The sequence below is a fragment of the Hippopotamus amphibius genome, chromosome 1 (genome assembly GCF_030028045.1).
Source record: "Hippopotamus amphibius kiboko isolate mHipAmp2 chromosome 1, mHipAmp2.hap2, whole genome shotgun sequence".
NCBI classification, from domain to species: Eukaryota; Metazoa; Chordata; class Mammalia; order Artiodactyla; family Hippopotamidae; genus Hippopotamus; species Hippopotamus amphibius.
In genome coordinates, this window is record NC_080186.1 from 52,211,374 (window position 1) to 52,234,331 (window position 22,958).

Sequence of the window (22,958 nt, forward strand, 5' to 3'; positions counted from 1 at the left end):
TATGTAGTTTAGTCTTTTACCTGGATGTGTCTAATGGCCTCAGTGTCTTAGAATTTCTTCCACTGCACTGCACATTCCTCCTGTCTGTCCCAGCCCCACCCAGTTCCCCCAGTCACACCTACCTGTGACCACATACGTGGCCCAGAGATTCACACTTACGGTGGCCTTAGCTTGAAAATTTTCCCTCTTTCTGGATCTTTTGAATTCAGTTTTTAAATTTGCTAATACAAATATTGACATTCCCCAGGTTTCCAGTTAGTTTCTGTTTTTCGTTTTCCTCCTTTTAAATTTAATAGAGGAGGAAGATGCTATTTCAGTGTTTCCTCTTGAGAATTCACTGGAATAACTATGTGCTAAGTTTGTTGATGATAATCGTGTTACTACTGGGTGGCAATGGCAGAGAAACTCAAGAGAAAGCTGCTGGCTGAGCCTCACACTTTCAGAGGTGAGGGTCGGGTGACAAGGTTGCTAGACATTGAATTATCCTGCTCAGATGCACGGGGCTGTTAGAATCAGGGGCTCCTGCTGCAGTCTCCCATCAGTTCCCCTCTCCCCCTTGCCTCCTGCCTACCTACCTTTTAATGTTTTGCACCATCCAGAGTCCGTGAAAGGCAAGAAAGGAGAGTTCAGTTTCTCTCAGCAGCAAAGAGAGTCCTGTAGCATAAAAGTAAATGTATATTCATCCTCCTCCTACCTTTTCCCCCATGTGCTAGGACCATCTGAAAGTAGTTCTGGTTATTTATGACTTTGTTCCGGGAGAGGGAGGGCGAAATACAGACCACTAGACACGTTGCCAGAGAAAAAGAACTCTTCTCTGCTCTGGGGGAGGGGGTTTACAAGTGCTAACGATGAGGTTCAGCATCATTAACGTTGTTTTAGCATAATACTGTGAGGAAAGAGACAGGAACCATCTGTTGAAATGGCTCTTACATGATGCTGCATTTTCAAACAAAGCCTTCTAGAAGCATTTTCAGATGGGTCTCTTTCCCATGAAGTTGCTACACAGAGAGCCTGCTCTACTGGTGGCTAAGTGATGCTGCTTAGACAGCTGTCTGTCAGCATCCTCTCTTGTCTATTTTGCAGCAGTGTTTTCCTCAAAGTGTGTGCTTTGAGGCTGTCACATATCCCTCCTGGTATGAACCCAGAAAATCCTCCTGAAAAAAATCCACTACTTCTGCCCATTTCCTTCTAAAGTGCTGACTCTTTTACTTGAAGTTGGTGGAGTGACTCTGAAACCTTAAATACTTCACTGGGAAAGAGGAAAACCGCAAATACACACAGGCCATTGTGACTCTGGCCTGACGGGGTCTCATTTTCTAGCAGTGGTTTGTACACCCAAGCCGGCTGCAAGGGTTAAGTAAACTTCGTGGCTGGGGATGACTTCATGGCCCTGGAATTTTGAAAAGCCAGGGTTCTCAGTACACTGTGGCCAGCCTTAGAGTCTTTGGGTGTGAAAACCACTCTCAGCTCCCCAGACTGATTTTGGGTTCCTGTTGCATTGCTGCAGCATCTATTAAAATCCAGCAGCTGAATCGTCCTGGCTCTGCCACAAAGCTAGGCTGCTGGGTGGCTACAGGATTCCCGAGTTGTTTCAATGGAGAGTGGGAGTGAATGGAGCAAGGCATGTGCTCAGCCTGGCATGAGGTGGCACCCTAGTGGCTGCTTTCTGCCTTAGAAATGTGCACTCTTTCTGTATTCTTACATGGAAATCGTCACCAAGATCCAAGTTGCAGTTCCTTTGTAAAATTCTTTTTTAAGTCTCAAGGTCCTTTGTGTGTCTCTGGGGGCCCTTATCGACGCCCTTGGATTTTCTGGCCAGCAGTTCAGTAGGAACTCTTGGCAATATTCTAAGGTGCCATGATGGAGCTACTACCACAGAATTAACTCAGCTCCAAGGTACAAAAAGGAAATGAAGTGCTTTGACAGGGACAAGCCCAGACTTGACAGACACAAAACGTTCTTGCAAAGGACTCATGAGGAGATTGGAGAAGAGATTCCGGATGTCCCAGCTCTTTGGGGTGCCATTTAAATATTTGCCGGATTTTAGGTCTTTGTGAACGTGGAATAGATTTGAAACTTTCTTTTCTGAACAAGTGGCCTGTTGGTTCACCTTTGATCATGGCATTGGAAATTATTTTTTAAAAAGTGTGGTTATATTCTTACGCAAGCTCTTCTTTCGAAAGAAACTATTTGGGCTTGAGCATTAAAGGAAGAAACAAAAAGATTATAATAAAAACTACACTGCAGCCCTAGCATGAACAGTGGCTGTGACCTTGCCTTTTGTTTGCCATTACACAATTCAATGGCAGTCCACTCAAACTATGCTCTCGATCAATATCCTATTAAAGCAGCACAAAAAGTCTCCATAAACTTAGTGGTTAGCTATGTTTATAAATGGAACTCAGCATAATTAGATGGTCAATAGCAGGCTCTACTAGTAATTTTAAAATGAACGTCACACATTTTCTATCTGTAGAAGTCAATGGCACCTCTTCCAGAGTCAGGGTATCGTGTGCAGCAGACAAAAGAGTAAGAGTCCCTTTAAAAAATCATAATTCTTACCTATCTCCAAAATGCAGTTTTTCAAGAAAATCTGTTACATTACAGAATAGAAAATACTGACTAGCCGTATATGTTTTTTCATTTGCCTGTCTAAGCCACCTTATTCTGAATATATTATGACATTGCAAATGTTTTATTTTCTAGCTTTAATCAACACCTTATAAAGAGATAAAATAATAAATATTGCCATACTCTTAGGAAGAAAAATACCAGTCTGGCTGGCTTAATTTAGTGGGTTTCCTCTACTATAATTCAATAAATTTTCAAAATAAATACTGAAATTGAGTTAGTACAGAAGGATGTTTTGTTGTGTAATTTTTTTCTTTTAAGTTTTTTGACATATTTGGGGTGAATATTTGGACAGTAAAGCTGGCAACAAATGGAATGAACTGGCAGTAATAGAAATTTTCATCAAACTGTGCTTTCTTCTGAATCCCAGCTCACAGTATGTGTGGCCAAACATGATTTTTTTTTTCTGCCCTACTCTCCTCACCCACTGGAGAAAGAGCCACACAAAGTAAAAGGTGTTCCCATCCTTACCTGCGCACATACCTTGTGTTTGGTGTATGCTCTGGCAGCGGTGTTATGACCACCATGTCAGCTGACATTAGAGCTATGATAAGAACAAGCTTATGACATCAGCAGACCCATCAGTCAGTGCTGTGCATGAAGGTCTTGTCCTGTTACACTCGCACGCCTCCAGCCTTCCTGGTTAGAGCTGGCAGTGACTTCTCCTGCAAAAACTTAGAGGGCCTCTTGTTTTCTTTTCTCAGCTGAAGCTCCTACTAAGTTTACCAGACTGTGAACATTTTTATTGTAAAGATTTGACTCAGGGAGAAACAAAACACGTAACACCTTGATGTACATACTATTTTGTTATCATGATTTCTTTTCATTTATTCATCTATTTCTAATCTTTTCTAGGTAATTCTTTCTTTGGATAGTATATTATCTATATGCAAGATGGCATAATGGTATCATAAAATAGCCCGGGATAATAGATTTGGGGATTGGGCTCTCCCAAGTGACTTTGGACAACATTTAACCCCTCTCAGCTGTGTTCTCCTAATAGGTAACCATCATTTATTCAGTCAGCAAAGATTTATTAAGTACCAGTTGTGTGCTGGGTCTAAGTCTGAGTGCTGGAAATAGAAATATCTTTCAGGAGTGTTTCAAGGATGAAGTGAGAAGATGTCAAGAGTCTAGCACATAGTAGATGCTCCACAATGGTAACTATCAATACTATGATTATTATTGATCAAAGCCTCTGTCCCTGATCTTTCACTCAGAGCGGATCCTTGAGCTGACCACACTATCAGCAAATTTATGGAGAATATTTGTGTGTGTCTATATGTGCTGAGTGTGTGTGTATAAATTAAGAAAGACTGATTTTAGAATTCATGTTCTAAAAATCAGTTTATTAGAAGGACCATTCTGGTGACTCCTTCAGAGTTAGTAATTCATCTGCTTTAGGAAGCCAGAAAATTCTTATTCCTCAAGTTTTCGGCCAAAGCCTGTTTCTGCATTATTCTCAAACTTTCTCTTCCAGGGTATGTATGTTTAAAAATTCTTAGTCTGAGACTGACACGTTAACAACTTTTTAAGTGGCCAGCCACACCGTGGTTATTTTTATCAGAGTTTTTCAAAGCATTTGGTTTTATAGTATTTGAATATTTTACTTTCTCTTACATTATGGACATAAAAATCCCAGCATTCCAGAGGTCATTCCTGCCAATGTGGTTTTCAGTAAATCTTTAACTATGTACTCATAAGCCCCAGTTTTTAAAGAGTAGATATTCGTAACCAATAGGTAACATTGGGGAACGAAAAGGCATTTGGGGGATTTCCAAAAGCCTGACACAATAAGACTGCAAATATTATTGCGATTTTGGCTGGAATATATTGTTCTCACTAATTCTAGCTGATTCCAAAGACTGCTGCTGATGACCCTATAGGCGTGTCTAGCATGAGACTGAGGGGGTTCACACTCAGAAAAGCCACATATTAGGTCAAATACTGGGGACTGAGTTAATCCAGTACGTGATCGATATGAGGACATATTAGCACCCAGAATTTTTCAATAGATGGGAGAGGAAAAATCTTAAACAGTTCTTGGTGAAAATATTGAGAACTATGGTAGACGCTGGATTTGTAGGTTGTTGGGATGGGACTCTGCTGACATAGTTTGCTTTCCTAATAGCTAAGGGTCAGATAATCCCAGTGCACTCTTGGTTAAGGGGCTTATGTTGAGAAGCCCACCCCCAGTTTATAGATCATTATGGTGAAAAGACCTCTTAGGCCATCGTATCCATCCCCCGTCAAAGAAGACTTAATCCTATGGCTGAGGCTGTATCAGATACTAAACGGGTACCACATTTGACCTCAGCCAAAAGCTAAGACAAGATGATACTCTAAAATGCAGAAAATCAATTTCAGTCCCAAAGGCAGAAGCCACTAATGCAGGAGATCCGTCAGCATCGCTCACCCTGCCGTGGGTTGCGCTGCTGGACCAGGTGTCAGGCTCTTCACCCAGTGAAGCACTGCCTTACACTCGGAACTCTAAAGACCTGTAAAAACAAAGAAGTGAGGGGGAGGAGAATGAGATAGTTGTTTTGCCACTTAAGTGGTTGGTGATAAATATTTTTCTACTTAAATATTATTGAATTCATCTCCCCAGTAACCAATGATGAAGGAAAGATGAGGAGACTAGAAATGTGGGTTTCACCTTTATTTCTTTGGGCAGGTATCTGGAGATTTCTGGGTTCAAATCCTTGCTCTGTCACCTGTTTAGCTGTGTGATCTTGAGCATGTCACTGAACCTCACAGCTCATTTTTTCACTAGTAAATGAGAATAATACAAGCACATATTCCATGTCCCCATGCAAGGATGAAATGAGATAATTCAGGTAAAACACCTATTCACTGTTTGGCACATAATAAATGCTCAATAAATATTAGTTCTTCACCATTTTTCGTTAATGAGCTCACATAATTTTAGTTGAATTCAGTAAACATTTGTTGCATGTGTAATATATGAAGCATCCTTCATGTGTGTGATGAGAATACAGAAATAAGTAAGAGATGCTTCCTTCCTTTATAGAGTAGGTATGTAAGTTTGTTGAGATCCAAGACTGGGCTCTATGGTGATAAAGTGCCTGAATATGCTTTATTTACAAATTGAACTCACAGTAATTATCTATCAAAGGTAAACCATCTTCATGGCTCAGAGTGGGGAGGAAGAGGGTATCAGTAAATGGTTCCTATCGTAGTAAAGGGAAAATATTTTTTTTAGAAATAAAAATTCCTCTGATACCTTCTTTGCCACCGCAAACACACATATTCCTTCCCTTGTGTCCTCAAAACGTGAATGTGTTAAAACAGTGCTCTGTATTAGCAGATGCCTTTGAGGGGGTTAAAACATTCTGCTGGCTTTTGGCACCTAATACTACATTTCATAAAAAAGCATTGCTCCAATCTTATAATAGCAGGGAAGTTCATTTTCACATAGAGGGAAACCCTTGTTTTAGTTCAGTGCCTTTCTTTTATGTTCCATTCTGGGAAAACATACTCCCAGCCAGCATTGGTCAAACCTTTCAGAAAGGAAGAGCGAGGAAAGGAGATCAGCACATGGTTTACAGACCAGAAATCTGCTTGGCAAAGGAGTTGCTGAAGACCGTGGCGTAGAAGCTGCAGAGAAAGTACCTTTATGATTGATTTCCATTCAAGTCAGACTGACTGCAGTGTGGTCATTTTTCTAACCCATAACTGCTCATGCTGCAGCAGTCTGCTATCTGCAGGGTGTCTGAATTATAGCAGTCTATGTCCGTGTTCCCTCTTACACAAATTACTTACACTGGTTTCTTTTTCCATGCAAATTCATCAGTTTTACAGCCCCTCGTAGCCACAGTCAGGAAACTCTGGCCGAGAGCACAAATTGATAAAATGAGTTAATTTTACTATACTTATTTTTTTCTTTCTAAAAGCCCTCTCTCATAGGCAGTGTTCAGGAAGCATATTACAGTAAAAGGAAGATAACAAAGGAGTTGAATTTTCTTGCCATAAATTACTTTCCAAGTTAATTCCCTTTAACGATGATTCCAGATTTGCTTGAGTTTTCATAGCATGGTGCGTTTACAACTGTGCCTTTGATAGAAAGAAGAACAAGTATTTTCCCATGTTCACTCCTTTTGTGCCAGTGACATGGACTTTCTTACAAGATCTTTGCCACTAGAATGCAAAACAACACTAAATTGTGCTGGGCCCGTAGAACTGTGTGCTGTTGTTGGACCTTTTCCCCTGCTAGTCTTAAAGTACAAGTTCCCAAAGTCTCCGTAAGTACATTAGAGTATGTAACCTAGAGAGAAATAAACCTCTCTCTCTCTTTTTTTTTTTTGAATAGTTATTTACTAAGTTGGAAATCCAGTACTGAACCCTGATAATCTTTTTTTGGGGGGGGGAGGGGGGGAACCTATTGGCAATTATTCCATCTCCTTTAGTTGTCATGCAAATTTGAGGAAAAACCAGCTACGACTGTTAATCTTTAAAATGTAAACCCCACGAGGGCAAGGGTTTTTATCTGTCTTGTCCACTGATGGGTCTCAAACATCTGGAGCAGTGCCTGGCATATTAAAGGTGCTCTATAAATATTTGGTGAATTCCACTGAATGCAGCCTCTCAGAGAAGACATGCCATTAGCCGCAGGCTGGCCACACTAGTCATTTAGTTAATGCTTCCCGCTGATTCCCATTGAACAAGTTGTAAATTCAGTGCACCGTCATCTCCCAGGCAGAGCAGCTTGAAATTTTGGATAGAATTTTTTTTTTTTTCCATCATCCTCTCCAACAATGCAAGCCTGAGCAGATTGTCTCTGGTGGATGGCAGAAGTTCAATAACCACAACCTTATCCAACTACTAATGTGTATAGAAGAGCAGGTCATTAAGAGGGTTGGCTACTAAAGTAACCCCTTTCTTCCAATAGCCCACATTACTGTAATGATTCCTTAATAGCAAACCATTTATTAAGAAATGACACAGAGACTACATTCTACTCATGACAGGAAAGAAGGGCGGGGGAGGGGGATGAATGACTTAGGAATAACATCTTAAGAGACAATTCCCCAAAGTTAACCTTTTGAGGAAAGCTCCTCAGTGGAAGAAAATCCACAAATACTTCAGGTTGGAGGAATCGCAGTGCTGCTTAAGAGAGTTGAGGGGCCACATACCATTTATGTGTATTTACAGATTTCTAAGTGTCATTTTGCACTGCTTCAAGTTTGGTGGAGGGGGTACAAATGGAGAGGGTAGTTATTTACTCTTCTTAATTCACAGAATAGTTATTGATCATCAGCTGTTTGGGAGCATAAAAGAGGCTGTGGGATCTGTAGGATTAAAGGCCATCTGGTATAACCCTCTGACTTCATAATTTAGGAAAGTTACTAAACCTCCCTGTGCCTCAGTCCTTCAAAGTGGTGTTGTGAGGATTAAATAGGATGAGGTGCTTAAAGCTCTTAGCCCAGTGTCTGCCCAAAAGTGATGCTTAGTAAATGTTAGTCCTTGTTGTTGTGATAGTGATGGCTGTAGCAGTGGTGAGTGGTGCTGGTGGTAGTGAATTTTCATTTTTATCATAATTATTATTAGAATCATGAGGTCCAAAGAGTTTAAGTGACTTAACCAAGTTCCGCAGGTGGCTATTGGCAGGGCTGGACATTAAGCAGTCTCTCCCAGGCCCTGACCAGCGCTTTTTCTATGCCCTGGGATGTCTATCTTTACAGAGCTCAAATTGTACTCAGTCTAGTTGCACAGAAAATCTTATGTATGAGATAATTAAAGAATGATGGTCAAGTACACATGGAGGAAAATCAGGTTTCATGATGTACGGAGCAGACAGGAAGTGTTGTGGTTGATCCAGTCCTTCCTTGACAACCCCACCTTTGATTGGCAGTGGCTATAATCTCTGTGCCACACCAGGAGGCAGTTAGTCGTTAGCTTCAGAAGCCCACCATGACATCCTGGGCAGACACCTGACAAATCACTTAACCCTTGACAACTTTTACTTCCCTAACTTGCAAAAAGGACGTCATACGATCATTAGCTAAGAACATTTTGTTATATGCATCTTTTTTTATATTTTATATTTACTAGAATAATATGGTCCTTTGCTTGTTTATCCTCTTTCATAGTGTATAATTAGAAATGTCTTTTATACATGTTTACTATCCTGGAAGAGGTGACAGATACCAGTTGTGAAAATTCTATTTTCTTCCTTGACAGCGTAGTTTAGGCCTCTGTTCCCTTTTGCCAGGACTCCCAAATCAACCTACTGATTTCCCCACTTCCAGAGTCTTAGTCCCCTTATGTACATCCTGTATGCTGTTGTTATATCAACACTACTCAGATTCAACTATTATTTTATCACCCCCCTTCTCAGAAAATGTCATGTTTTCCACAAATCACTCCCTTACCTCCTACCTCCAGACTTACCTACATACTCTCATTTGCTTAGAAACCCTTTCCTATCTCCTTCTGAGCCTTTTTAAATCCTAACTATCTTTGAAGGCTCAGCTTAAGCACCCACTCTTCCTAGAGTCAACCGTTTCTCTGATCCCACAAGCCAATGGGATCTATTACTCCTTTGAACTTTCCGAACACATTCTTTTCATTTCCCCTATGAGATTTAACACATTCAGCCTTGCATTAGATATTCCGGTATTATTTTATTATTCAGCTAGGTTGTAAACCCTGTGGGGACAGAGATACTATATACCCTTTTATCATCTCAAGGCCAGTATTGGACATGAAAGTCAGGGTGGTGCAGCAGGAAAAGCACAGGTTTCGAGGTCAGACATCCTTGAATTTTAATCCTGGCTCTCTCTCTTTCTTCCCTTTCTGTGACCCAGGGCAAGTGATTCAGCCTCACTTCAGGGCTTAGTTCTCCTCATCTAGAAAATGTACCTTTCCTGAGAAGATTGTTTTGAGGCTTAAGTTAGATAGAGTAAATAAAGTGCTTCTCAAAACATGGCCCCCCAGGTACTCAGAAAAGCCTGCCGAAAGCACAGCTTTTGAGTTCTTAGTTGTCAGGGCTCTTCCTGTCCTCCAGATTAGAAGCACTGAGAATACCCAACCCATTATAAGGATACTTGGACCGTGACCTCTGCCCTCAGATATAAGGCTTTCTCTTTGACCATCACAGTATCACTGAATCAGAGTTCATTCCAATAAGCTGACATTCGTACCAAACACACACAGACAGCACCGGGCCACGTTTCCTTACAAGACTCTTTTGAAGAAGGCAGAATCTGGATCTGTGCATTATTAGGATTATTTAACCCAGGTGTGAAAATCATTCTCATTTCAGAAATTCAGTGAGGTTTTAAAATTCAAGACATCATCAGTTTGCCAAGACCTAATGTTACTTACCAGAAATCCAATAGACACTACGGAAGCATCACATGCGGCCAGGCCACCTGACACTGTTTGTTAGATTACAGCTACAGTGTACTAAGTGGATCACAGGAAGTAAATACACGGGCAAGTTAAGGAACATTTCTGGTGGGCTTAATGATTTTTTTATTCTCTCTGAGAAGTGGACACACCACATGCACATGGGTATTTTTCTTTCTCCACCTGTTCTGGTTCCCTTGGCTTTTTAAAAATGTAATCGAGGTAGAAGACATTTTCCAGGGTAGCACGTGACAAAGTGTTAAATGGAAGAGCAGCGGGATGTTCACCAATGGGTGGAAGGCCTCAGACTTCTCTCCATGGAGTCAAGTCCCTCTCACTAACATCTTGCTCTGTCTTTCCTTCCAAGGGGGAGGGAGTGGGCTCACGCCGTTTCCATGGCGCTCCATCCAGCTGAAGACTCAACCCTATCTTGAAACTTGTGAAGAAAATCTAAATCCAGTCCCATGATACTGATTAGCCTTATCCTCTTTTTTTAGTTAACAAGAGATGCCCATCTCTAAGCTCCATGAAGGCAGAAACATTAAGCACCTATTATATGCCACGCTGCCGAGAGGGATAGTGGGTGACCCACGCCCACATTACAGCAGTCCCCTCCCCACCCCATGACCTGTGTCAGACATGAAATATTATGACGTCAAAGGGGAAATTATGCAAATAAACAATATAAAAAGCAAATTAGGGAACGACTAGCAAAATTATTAATTAGAACTCTGTTTACACTTACTGTCAAGCCTATTTGTTGTTGAAGTAAAGGCCTTCCTCCATTAGAGCCTGTCTTTGAGAGATGTATTTGAATTTCAGAAAGTATATGTGAATTTCAGAGTTTTCTATTTCTTAGCAGTGACTATTTTTATATAATAATAGTTGCAGTTAAGGTTTAGCCATTGCTATTAATCAAACAACTGTTTATTTTAGAAATTGCTGTGTCCCCTCATGCTTTTTCTTTTATTTTTTTATAAATATCTTTATTTATTTATTTATTGGCTGCATTGGGTCTTCGTTGCTGCGCTCAGGCTTTCTCTACTTGCGGCGAGTGGGGGCCACTCTTCATTGTGGTGCACGGGCTTCTCATTGCCGTGGCTTCTCTTATCTAGGAGCTCTGGGCTTCTCTTGTGGAGCACAGGCTCTAGGCTTCAGTAGTTGTGGCACGTGGGCTCTGTAGTTGTGGCTTGCAGGCTCTAGTGCCCAGGCTCAGTAGTTGTGGCGCACGGACTTAGTTGCTCCGTGGCATGTGGGATCTCCCCGGACCAGGGATCGAACCCATGTCCCCTGCATTGGCAGGCGGATTCTTAACCACTGTGCCACCAGGGAAGTCCTCATGCTTTTTCTTGATTCCATAGTTTTATTACAGCTTCATAATTCACCCAGTTTCTCAAGCAGTCATCCTGGGAATTATCCCATATTCCTCCTTTTCCATTATTACCACACTCAAGAAGTCAACACATTTTCTCAATTCTGACTCCTAATCAGCAGCCACCAGGCTCCTTCCTACCCCTCAAATTTAGCCCACACCCCGATCTTCTCTTATTTAAATGAACCCCTCTGGCAGTTTCACTGGTTATATTCTTCAACTGCCACCCTCCCCACCGCATGCTTACCCTCCTGACAGGTGGTGGTGTGTCTAGCTTATAAATGCAAATTTGATGATAGCATTCCTATATTTTGTTGGTTTTCCTTTGACTAACAATCAATTCCTTTTGGCCAGTGCTTGCTGACTGCCTCTTGGTGTCAGGGATTATATTAGATACTAGCAATATAAACCCAGCAGTCCCCGATTATAGTGGAGTGTGTGTGATAAGTGCTTTAAAAGCTTATAAACTTGGGAATCGGCTGAACTCAATTCTGTTCCTTAAAGAAACCTATCTGCCCTTCATGACCTGACCTTAAATCTCCCCTCTTTTCCCCATGTATTACATGCTGCATCATACCAAGTTATCAGAGATCCAATACACATTTTGTGTTCTCTTACCTTTATAAATACTCTTCCCTCTTCCTGGAATGCCTCCGTTCCTCTCCGATGCGTAAATCCTACTTGTCCTTTCAACATTCTTCGCAGCTATCACGTTTGCTGAGGCCCTTTTACTCCCCTGAACCTCTTATCCCTCAGCTGGGTTAGATACCCACTTCTGTGTGGCCATATCAGTTTAGGAACAGCTCTAGGACTTACCAGACTGTATTGCAGTTAATCTGTCAGCTTCACCCTCTAGAGTTTTTTCAGGGTAGGGACCATGTCATTCACTGAAGTGCCTTCCTTACCCAGCACAATTCTTAGCAATAACAAACTCTTAGTAATCATTTGTTGAAAGAATGGAAGTCCCTTGTTCATGATTTTCCTAATTATCCTTTCTTCTTATGGATATGAGCCTCTATTTAATTTATTTATATATCCACTTCTATGGGCTTAAAACTCTCAAACTAATGCCTTAATACAGAAATATATGCATCTATTGCTCCCGCCTTGTGTAATCTTTCAAAAGAACAGATTATTTGCACTTACATAGTTACATCACTAATTTTACACAGAATTGTTTTTGAAGATTGATAGATGTTATTTATTCATTTGAAAATATGTATTAAGCTACTCCTGTAAACAGGATACCCAGGACATAAAAAAGTAGAGGATCACATCTCACACCAGGGTCAGCTCTGAAAATCACGGGTAGTCAAAGTTATTTTTAACAGTCCCTTAAATCAGAGGTTGGCAAATTCTTCTATACAAATATTTTCTGTTTTGTGAACCATATGGTCTCTGTCACAGCTACTTGTCTCTGCTACTATAGTGTGGAAGCAGAGACAATATGTACATGAAGGGGTGTGACTATTCCAGTACAACTTTATCTACAAAAATTGTGGCTCAGGGACCATAGTTTGAGGACCCTGCCTTACATTAGAAGGTGGGACAAATAATAAAGATGTATGCAGGGTGCTGAGGTGATTCGGAGTAAGGAGAAATCACCATTTCCCATGGCAAGGAATCGGGAATGGGTGGCCTAGAAAGATGACTTTGTAGTTCAGAACTAATTCTAAAATACCGATGAGTGGCAGCTATCAGGATCAGACAAAGTTAGAAAAGCCCAGGGAGTATTTTGTCTGTACATTCAAGAAAAGTCTCAGACCGAAAGGTGGAGGTGTTTTTGTTAAAAGCATCCAGGAATGTTGCAACTTTGGTGATAATTTACTGTTACAAAAAGGGAAACTATGAAAGGTACATTATAAAAAAAATTATGTCCTTCTGATGTAGATGATATTTATTGTCAATATTCTTTTAAGGTCTGAGTTCCTTACTGATTATTTTGGATAAGCTTACCGTATAAATTCAAAAATAAAATGTGTTAAATGCAACAGTGAAATATGCTCTCATTGACCTTTTATTTGCAGAACTTATCTGATATTTTTCTTTTTTCTTTTTTTAATTCTAGCACCCATAGCTGCAGGAACTGGCCCAAATTTTTCTCTCTCAGATTTAGAAAGTTCTTCATACTACAGCATGAGTCCGGGAGCAATGAGGAGGTCTTTACCCAGCACATCCTCTACCAGGTAATTTGATTGATGGCTCCTGAAGAGGTCATACTTCATAGTTACACACCTTGATTTTAACTCTGAGCCTGCTAGACACTTAGCAGTGTGCCTGTAGTAGTAGAAGGTATTAGAAGTGGGTTCAGCTCCAGCAGATTTTGTCTCACTGGGAAGAAAAAGCAAAATGCACATGCAACATGCATATATGTATACACATACACACACACCAGTCAGTCAAAAATTGTGTGGAATAGGCTGAAAAGAGTTAAAGACAGCTTTATCCAAAAGGAGTGATTTGTGCTCAGCTGTAAACTGTACGCGTGGGGTGGGGTTGGTGAGATGGAAAGTAGAGGAATGGTATTCTGGGTGGAATGAAGACATGAGCAAAGGCATGGAGGAAGGATGGGTGATGAACAGAGCATGTTCTCAGGAAATTAAGGACAAGGCTTGACTAGGATAAAGGGGGTGTGTTTTGGCTTGTTCGGCAGAAGGTTGACACTGGTGACAGCAGTCCCAGTCCCCGTGCCCACGGCAGACATTACAGCTCAGTCCCAGCTCTTCTCCTAGTGAGCCTTGAAAGGTCTCAAAATCCAGTCTACCGGAGTTGCCTGAGAGATGCAACCTATTTGATATCCTGGTGTGAGGATATAAAAGCAAATGCAGTCCAACAGCAATGTGGGGCCAGATCATAAACACTGTTGCACCGGGAGACCTTTAAAAGAGCAAAGCTAAAAGAACACAACCAGATAACGATTCCGAGGTTCTTGATCCCCTTGAGGTTACAAAGCCAAAATCAAAATGAAGCATTTTGCAAGATCCTGTTGTCTCTAGATAACCTGTACCAGCGGAAAAGGGATTAGGCATTAAACCCACAGTATTCTTTTACAAATTGGCTTTAGCACTGAACTGTGACAACGAAGAAAAGAATGGTACAGAACGATCTTTAATGTTTGTATACTTTGCCGCAAAACGTTTGACAAAGGTGTATGCCACCTAAAGTAAGTACCAGAGTTTTAGGATTTAAAACAATGGCCAGATGATAGAAATTTTCCTTGGTAGAGATTCATCCTTACCTTGACTTGACATATATTGTAACCATCACGATGCTTAAAAAAAAAAAAAAAAATCAGCTTAGTCATTACCAATACCTTGAAGACAGTTAGAAAAAACAGTTATTCCCTAACTATAACCACCAGATCCTACCATCATTTTTCATGTTGTTTAAACGTCCCCCTCAGTTCACTGAGGTATCAGCTCCTCAGGAAAAAAAAGTCTCCCATCAAAAAAAAAAAATGCTTATAATAAAAGAGCAAGATTTTGAACACATTCGGATGTTAATGCATTTTGACGATTTTGAATGTTTGCTGATGGAAGAGACATTGTGTGTAACTACACTCAGTCAGCATGAAAAGCTTTGCAAATACTTGTGGTCAGTGATTAATTTACAAGTTGATGGGCTGTTTGTTTTTCCTATGTGCGCTGCTGTGCATGTACCATGGACATCCCAAATATTCTTTCAACTTCTCCAGCTGTTTGGTTGCCTTTTGTTGTGATTCTCTATATGGAAACCTGGTTATTAATGTCATTTAAAAGGGTAGTATCATTCCCATATTCTGCAAATAACTAACCCTGATAAGGCGCTAATTATAAACAGCATCAGTAGTTAATAACTCGGTAATATGTTTGTTTTGCTCTCATTAGGCTCTCCTAAGATGATTCTCTTAAAATTATTCTTTAAATATATAGACTCAGCAGAATTATCTGTATACAGTTGAGAAAATGTGCCCAGAAGAATACCCCAGATTCACATATAGAAAAGTTCATCAACCAATCAACATTTGTTCCTGCTGTGCCAATATTAATTGGTCACCTGCTCTGTGTCAGGCACTGGGTTAGGTGCTTTACATACCTGATATGAGTTCATCTTCACAGTAATTTTACAGTGTAGACAGTGTTGCCCTTTAACAGTGGGTCAGCCCATAGCTCAGAGAAGTTAAGTAACTTGCCCAAAGTCACAGACCAAGTAAATGGCAGAGTCTACATTCAAACTCAGGTCTGTTGGAAATTTAAAACCATGCTATTGTCACACTGAGTCCTCTTAGAAATGGGGCTCACTCTTTCCATAAGAAACAACAGAATAGGAAGCCCCCAGAAAGGAATATCCAGCATCTTTACTTTTCCTGGACACTTAGCATTTATTATTTTGAATTATTATCATCTTCGAGGTATGTACAGGTCCTGCCTCCCCATCTGGACTGTAAATCTCTTAGAGAACAATGTCAGACTCTTCCAGTGCAGCAACAAACATGTATTAGGTCCCAAGGATATTGTCCTAGTCACTACGGATGTAAAGTCATGTAACAGGAGCTTTGCAATCTTGATGTGTAGAGACTGACGAATGGAGATTTTCAATTCAGGGCACTAGGAGCACTCAAGAAAGAGGCGTTTTGCTGTTTTGTGGAGGCAAGGTAAAGCTTCTAGGCTTTGCATGTAGTAGGAATTAAGCAAAATTTGGAATGAGGGTAATATAGTCTTACCTTAATTTCTAGGTAGAATTGCTAGGAGCAAAACAAATTCCACACACAAGAACAGACTGCTTGGAAGAGTATTTATCCTCTCTCTTGTGTAGAGATCTTACTGGTCCTTTCCTGTGTTCCTCAAATGTTTCTGGGAGAATAGAATCAGTATGTTAGAAAGTCCAAGAGCAAGAAAGCAAAATTAATGACTGATTCGTTTCTAAATTAAAAAAATAAAGAAGAGTGATAGGCATGGACCTGCATCCTGTGTCTCCACCCTCCAGACATTTATCCTGCACCAACTCCTGACATTCCCTGCTTTCGAACTAAGGGGTACAGATTCTGTCACCTTTAGGACTTAACTGCAGGGTTGTATGCATTTTATTAGAGGATACCAAGGAAATCAAAAGCTTTAGAAACTCAGAAAAATATTAATAATGGGAGAATGATGGGCACTGAAGTTGGCCTTTTGGGTGGGATCTCACTGAGTCATAACACTTGGGCAAATCCTCGTCACAAGTACTCATATGATTGTTTCTAAATCTGTAGTCCAATTCTGCAGTTTTTGAGCATCTGTTGTTCGTCAGATACTGTGATAGGCACTGGAGATTAAAAAAACAGAAAACAACAACAAAAAAACCCTAATAGTCTCCTTCCTCACAGAGCTCACAGTCCTATCAGAATATGCAGGTCTTTACCTTTTATTTGCCAAGGAACATAAGGAAAATATTTATTTTGTTTCCGATTTGTATTCTTCCAACTTCCAAAATTATTTCAAGTGGCTTAAATTTAAAAACACAACAAATGGTATTAAATATAGAGAGGACAGAAACCATATGGAAAGATTAGAGAGATTATTATATCAGGAACCTGAACCCAGAGTTATGCCTTACCTTTAGCCCTGAGATTCCTGGTTGCCCAGGCAAGAAGGGGAAATACTAGGTTATATATCGTGCATTTTCTAATAAAAGGAAACAATAGAAATTCATTTAAAGAGACCATATTTTTTCTGGTTTGATGTGTTGAGAGGAATTTTTGTGTGTACATCCTTTTATAAAGGACTTCTGTCAGATGCAGTTTTACATAAAATACAGAAAAGTTCTTTGAGTGGCTCTTTTTCATTGAACTTCAAGGAAGGCCAGGCCAAAAACGTCAAATAAGCTATTAAAGTTTTTTCCTTTGGGTACTATGCTAGCATGCTACAGATACGTTGCTTTCCTGTGGTCTGGCTTTAAAGAGAATAGAACTTAAAGACTAAGAATCCTAGAATGCCAAATTTAATAACTAGAATTTCATGCCTCGAACTGGGCCCTCCGCATTTTTTTACTCAGATTGCTGCAGTAGCTTCTTATAACTCTCTCCCTGGGGAAGGTTCCATCCCCTTCTTTTCCCTTTGTTTTTCAAAAGCCATCATCTGTGCAACTACCAGAGTGACCTTTCTAACAGATGACTCTGATGTCACTCCCTGTTCAGACTTTTTCAGGGAGTCTCCATTGCTTGTAGGATAAAGTCCAGACATACAATATCTTCTGTCACCCCTACCCCCTTCTTTGGCTGTGCCCCTCCTGCTGCTTCAGCCATAGCAAACACCTGGCAGTTCTCTGCGAGTGTCACACTCTGCTCGCGGTGTTGCTGCTGCCTGGAATGCACCTCCCTCCTGGAGTGATGTTCAGGATAGCTGATAACCTGTGTGACATGAGCATAGCACTTAGGACAGACCTGCCCTGCACAGTGCGAAGCCCTGGGACGCCCCTGATGTGCCAGAGCTTAACCCTTTAGGTTTGGGATCATGAGGCTGTCCTGGGGGCAAAGATGGGGTGACGAGGGTGGGGGAAATGTATGGGGCATGAGACAGTGGCACTTTGCCAACTGGTAAAGAAGTATTTCAATATTTTAAAATCCAGAATGGCTGCCTGAGGGGTGCATCAGCTGAATAACAGCCTGTCTCCGCCCTGTCCTTTCTGCCCCATCTCCTGACACGCTCTTACAGACAGTTCAGGATCCGTCTCCTCTGGGAAGCCTTTCCTGACCTTCCCTGTGTATCACTGTTTCCTTCCTCCTTCGAGGAATCCGGGATAACTGTTATGTGGTTCCATCATCATACCTGTATCTCTCTTGGCACAATTGTGTTTACCTCTCTGTCTTCATTCACGAGATTTTAAACCCCATGGAGACAGGGGTTATGTCTGATTCATTTCAATATAGCGTGCGGGAGGTGTACGATAAGTGTCTGATGAATGAGCACATATTAAAAATTCTGTACTCTGACATGTGAGGAAGAGATTTCCCAACAAGCACTTGTACCAGGTACGAAATCTACCCATTCTGCTATGTTAGTGACACAGTTAACACAATGAAAACAACATTAGCAACATGTAGCATTTCCCTGCCCCTTAACTCCTACAGTCTCAAATTGGGAGGAAAAAAAAATTCAGTCCTTTCGCTCAGGGGTCCCCAGCCCCCGAGCCGGTCTGAGGCCGGTTAGAAAGCAGGCGCACGGCAGGAGGTGAGCGGTGGGCGAGCGAGAGAAGCTTCACCTGCCGTGGACCATCCCCTCCAGGCCCGTGGAAAAACTGTCTTCCAGGAGTCTGGTCCCTGGTGCCGGAAAGGTTGGGGACTGCTGCTTTAACAGGTAGGAATAAAATACACTCTGGAAAATTCCCAACTATACCTCTGCGGAACTAAAATATCCCCACCCTGATGGCGTAGAGCTTCATTTTGGTAATTTCATTGCAGAGAAAACGCATAAAAGTCACTGGGTCACTGTTTCCTCCATGTCCCTTATTCACACAAGGCAGTGTACTCCTTCCTTCTATTTTTACCTCGTTTGTTCACTGTTTTATCTCTAGTGCCTAAATCAGTACCTGGACTGTTGTCACTGTGCAATGAATATTTCTTAAATGAACAGATCTAAGTGGAAGATGAGAAAACATGGCAAAAAAACTAAACAGCAATCTGGACTTTTCTCCAAGGGTCATGCGCCCTAATTTTTCTCCTTTCTGGGGTGCCAGAAGGGACGGAATTGATGTCAAGGGACATTGCTGATGGCTACGCCCCAGCCACCGCTCTAGGAGATGCAAATGTGGGCTTACTACCGACTCTTGCAGGTGGAGACAGGAGCGGGAGCCAGCTACCAGTTCCTCAAAGGAAAAAGGAACCGGATGTTGGGGCAGCAGCAACTCAAGTGACAATAAAAATCAAACCCAGACACTTGGAACAACACAGACCCAAGACTTTGTTCCACATCCAGTGACTCACTAAACTGAACAAGAGCCTAAAGAGAGTCCACGAACTACACCGAGTTGCCCAATTGCTTCCTGCCTTGGCTTTCTTTCCACCAGAGATGCCACGTCCAGGAGAAAGGTGGTTTGGATGGCTTCTAAACATGTACCCGTTTGTTATTTCAGCTCCACAAAGCGCCTCAAGTCTGTGGAGGATGAAATGGACAGTCCTGGTGAAGAGCCATTTTACACAGGCCAAGGGCGCTCCCCAGGCAGCGGAAGTCAGTCCAGCGGGTGGCATGAAGTGGAGCCAGGTAAGCAGGACGGGCAGAGGGCCTGCAGCCGCCACTGTGAAGCCCAAGATGTGTGGGGCCCATGCCGGGCATAAAGGGACGGGAGCAAGCTCAGAGCAGTGGACTCTTTGACTTTTTCCTCGTGAACACGTGCTCGTACCTGGCTGCCGCTTTTATGAAAGGGTGGCAGTGCAAGGTTGCCACTTAACTGAGATGAAAGACTGAGAATGATGTGTAGGGTTTTCTACTCGTATGTCACCTACACTGCAGTCTAGGGGTCCATTTGCCTTTGCTTTCATCTTATACTAATTGCCTTTTGGGTTTGGTTTTATCATTTAATAATCAAAATAAAAATCTATCAACTTTTGCAACTGCATTGATAACATTAGAAAGGAAGAATGGGTTCCCTGTGTGATAGCTTGGATGTTTATAAAATGGGGAGACTTTTAAATATGTTTTCCTATTACTGGATTTCATCATGATGCTTTTTCTATTTAAAAGGAACCGCTATCTCTAGGTCCCTGTTTCGTGAACTAAGCAAATGATGACTGCTAGTCTAACCTCCTGGGGTAGTTTGGTCTTGGCTCTGGAGTCTTGAGTAATGTGACTAATTCTGATAGCAGAAGCTTTCTGAAACTTTCCTCAATGACTAACCTCCACGTGGGCAAGAGGAAGTCTTCTCCAGTACCTTTCTCAATATGCAAAGTCAAATGATGTAGAGAATAGAGTGGGCTTTGGAAAAAGACAGGCAGAGTATAATCCTGGCTCCAGCTCCTTCTGGCTGTGTGATTATGGGCAAATTACCTAACCTCTCTGAAACTAAGTGCCCCCATTTTTATAATCTGCCAGTAATAACAACTATTTTAGTGCTTTTGAGAATTAAATGAGGTAATATACATAACCTGTCTAAGAATTACACCTAGCAAGGCAAGTTTGAAAAAATTTCCCCAGCCCGTGCCTCAGAGTAATTCCCTGCAAAAACAGAGAAGCACAAAGAAAATCTCTGAACCCCTTCATCCTCAAATCTTAACTCCTTTCTCTTCTCCCTAACACATCAAAAGAGAATCCTCAGAGGGTGTGACTGTATCGGAAATAGCACGAGGGAGATTTGGGGGGTGATGGAACTCTTTTGTATCCTGTTTGTGGTGGTGGTGACAGGAATCCGTACGTGTGTTAACATTCACAGGAATGTATGCCTGTGAGTGCCTGAACCCCCAGGCAGTTTTGCTATATGATCATTAAAAACAAAACAAAACCTCAGACGCCACTGTCTGAGTCCTTTCTCTTGCTCCCTTTACTAAAATGCAGAAATTTCCCATTGCCTTGCTTCTACCGAATCTTTCACCCAGCTTGTTCGCTCATTCACTCATGCCTTCGCTGGGAACTTTTCTCTGGATGAGGCACTGTGCCCAGTGCTGGGAACTCAAGGATAAATGGGAAGGCTATGGCTCCTGCGTTCAAGGAATTCACTGCTGGGGTGGGGAACAGACACAGAAGAAGGTCACCACGCGGTGACACGAGAGGCACGAGGATGGGGATTTAGCCTCTGGTGCTGCCGTTTTCTAAGTATTATCAGCACAGCACTCAGGGTGTGGTGGGTCTTCTACAGAGGCCACACATCAGCTTCACTCCACACTCACATTCATGCCAGTTTGCTGAAAGCGGCTAAGAAATACACCCAGGCCTAAATGAACACGCGGACCACCCGAGCTGCCAACTGCCTCATCAGCACGACCTCAGGATAGTGCCAATGAGGAGTTTATGTGCTATTAAAAAATTAAAAGATCTAAATGTTCTTTGAACCCTTTTTAAAAGGCCAATTAAAGTCCTGGCCAGTTTACCTGCTTCTGTGAAAATCAGGATCAAAACATATAAGTTTGGGACATTGTGCTTGAGGGTCACACTGATGTGGTTTTACACAGCCTGAGCTGCTTTATTGTGTTGAGGTACGTGAAGCTTCTCCACCATGAGCCTGTCCTGTCAAAGCAGATTCCTTTGGGCATATCTGGGGGTGGTGGGAGTACACTGAATATAGAGTATGTGGACCTAGTGACTCTTTTATTGAGTAATTCTATTCCTTTCTGCATGTTATGATTTAAATGACCATAAATTTTAACACCTAAATACCTAGATCCTTTGTGGTCATTAAATAACTAAAATTTAATGGCGAAATCCTTTTTGGGAGGAGATATATGTGTATATATATGGTAATTATACTACATATTATACTACATGTATATAGCATATATGTACATATACTATAATATACTATACATGTGTGTGTATATATACAGAGAGAGAGAGAGAAAAAGAGAGGGAATAAGTGTATATTTGTACGGGGTTCTCTGAGAAAAAAATTTATATTTTTAGAGAAATCCCCAACAGTTATACTGTATTCCTGGACTGATGCTCCATTCTCTATCCATATTTCATTACAAAAAAAAAAGAAAATCCAGTTTTATGGTATATGTGCCGAGGTGGGGAAGACAGTAGATACATTTACATTTGGCTATATTCAGCATAGAAAGTCATCATTGAAACAGGGCCTCAGGGGACATTAAAACTCAACTGAGCGAGAGAGTAGCACAGACATATATATACTACCAACTATAAAATAGATAGCCAGTGGGAAGTTGTTGTATAACAAAGGGAGTCCAACTCGAGGATGGAAGATGCCTTAGAGGACTGGGGCGGGGAGGGTGGGGGGGACTCGAGGAGGGGGAGTCAAGGAAGGGAGGGAATACGGGGATATGTGTATAAAAACAGATGATTGAACTTGGTGTACCCCCCCAAAAAAAAAAAAAAACAAAAACACAAAAAAACTCAACTGAAGGATGTTGTACATGTTCGTGGTGACTTTGGTGTCATTAACTCACACCAGCCATTTTAAATGGATAATTTATGCTGCCAGATGGTCCTTTTTGGGGATTTTCCATCTAGCCCAATCCCCTTTTTGGCACAGAGGACACCCTTATGTTGTTCCCACACTGATCCCAGCCTGCATAGCTTTTCCCCAGGGGTACAGTTCACTGAGTAGGAGGCTTTTAGTGGTTCACACATGTAAATTACCTTCAGAACCTGTTGGGAGTTATGTATATCTGAAGGCACCAGCAGCCTCTTGGTTGCCTGCATTTGGGATAATTCTCTCAAGCAGATACTAAAGGATACTTTGTTTATGCGTCAGATGCGACCCAGGAAGCAAGGCCTGTACTTACTCCTCACTCAGAGAGCTTTGCATCTGTTTACCTGCCCTCAAATGCTTTTTCAGTGCTCCCCAGGCAAAAGAGGGCTGAAGGTTGCCAGAAGAGACAAATTTCCTGGAGCAACAGGAAGGCTTTGGAAAGTAAAACAAACCAGACATGCAGTAAATTACGTGGGCTCTTTCAAAT

The 22,958-nt window shown here is 41.6% G+C and overlaps 1 protein-coding gene across 6 annotated transcripts in view; it reads left to right on the plus strand.

Annotated features, from left to right (window-relative positions):
* The window catches only part of NFIA (nuclear factor I A), a 368,285-nt gene that overhangs the window by 242,301 nt on the left and 103,026 nt on the right, over positions 1–22,958 (plus strand). For all 6 annotated transcript variants that reach the window (XM_057712704.1, XM_057712696.1, XM_057712713.1 and 3 more), the window contains exons 5-6: positions 13,443–13,560; positions 19,463–19,590. In XM_057712704.1, the coding sequence (XP_057568687.1) occupies positions 13,443–13,560; positions 19,463–19,590 (246 nt within the window). The remainder of the gene's footprint in view (positions 1–13,442; positions 13,561–19,462; positions 19,591–22,958) is intronic.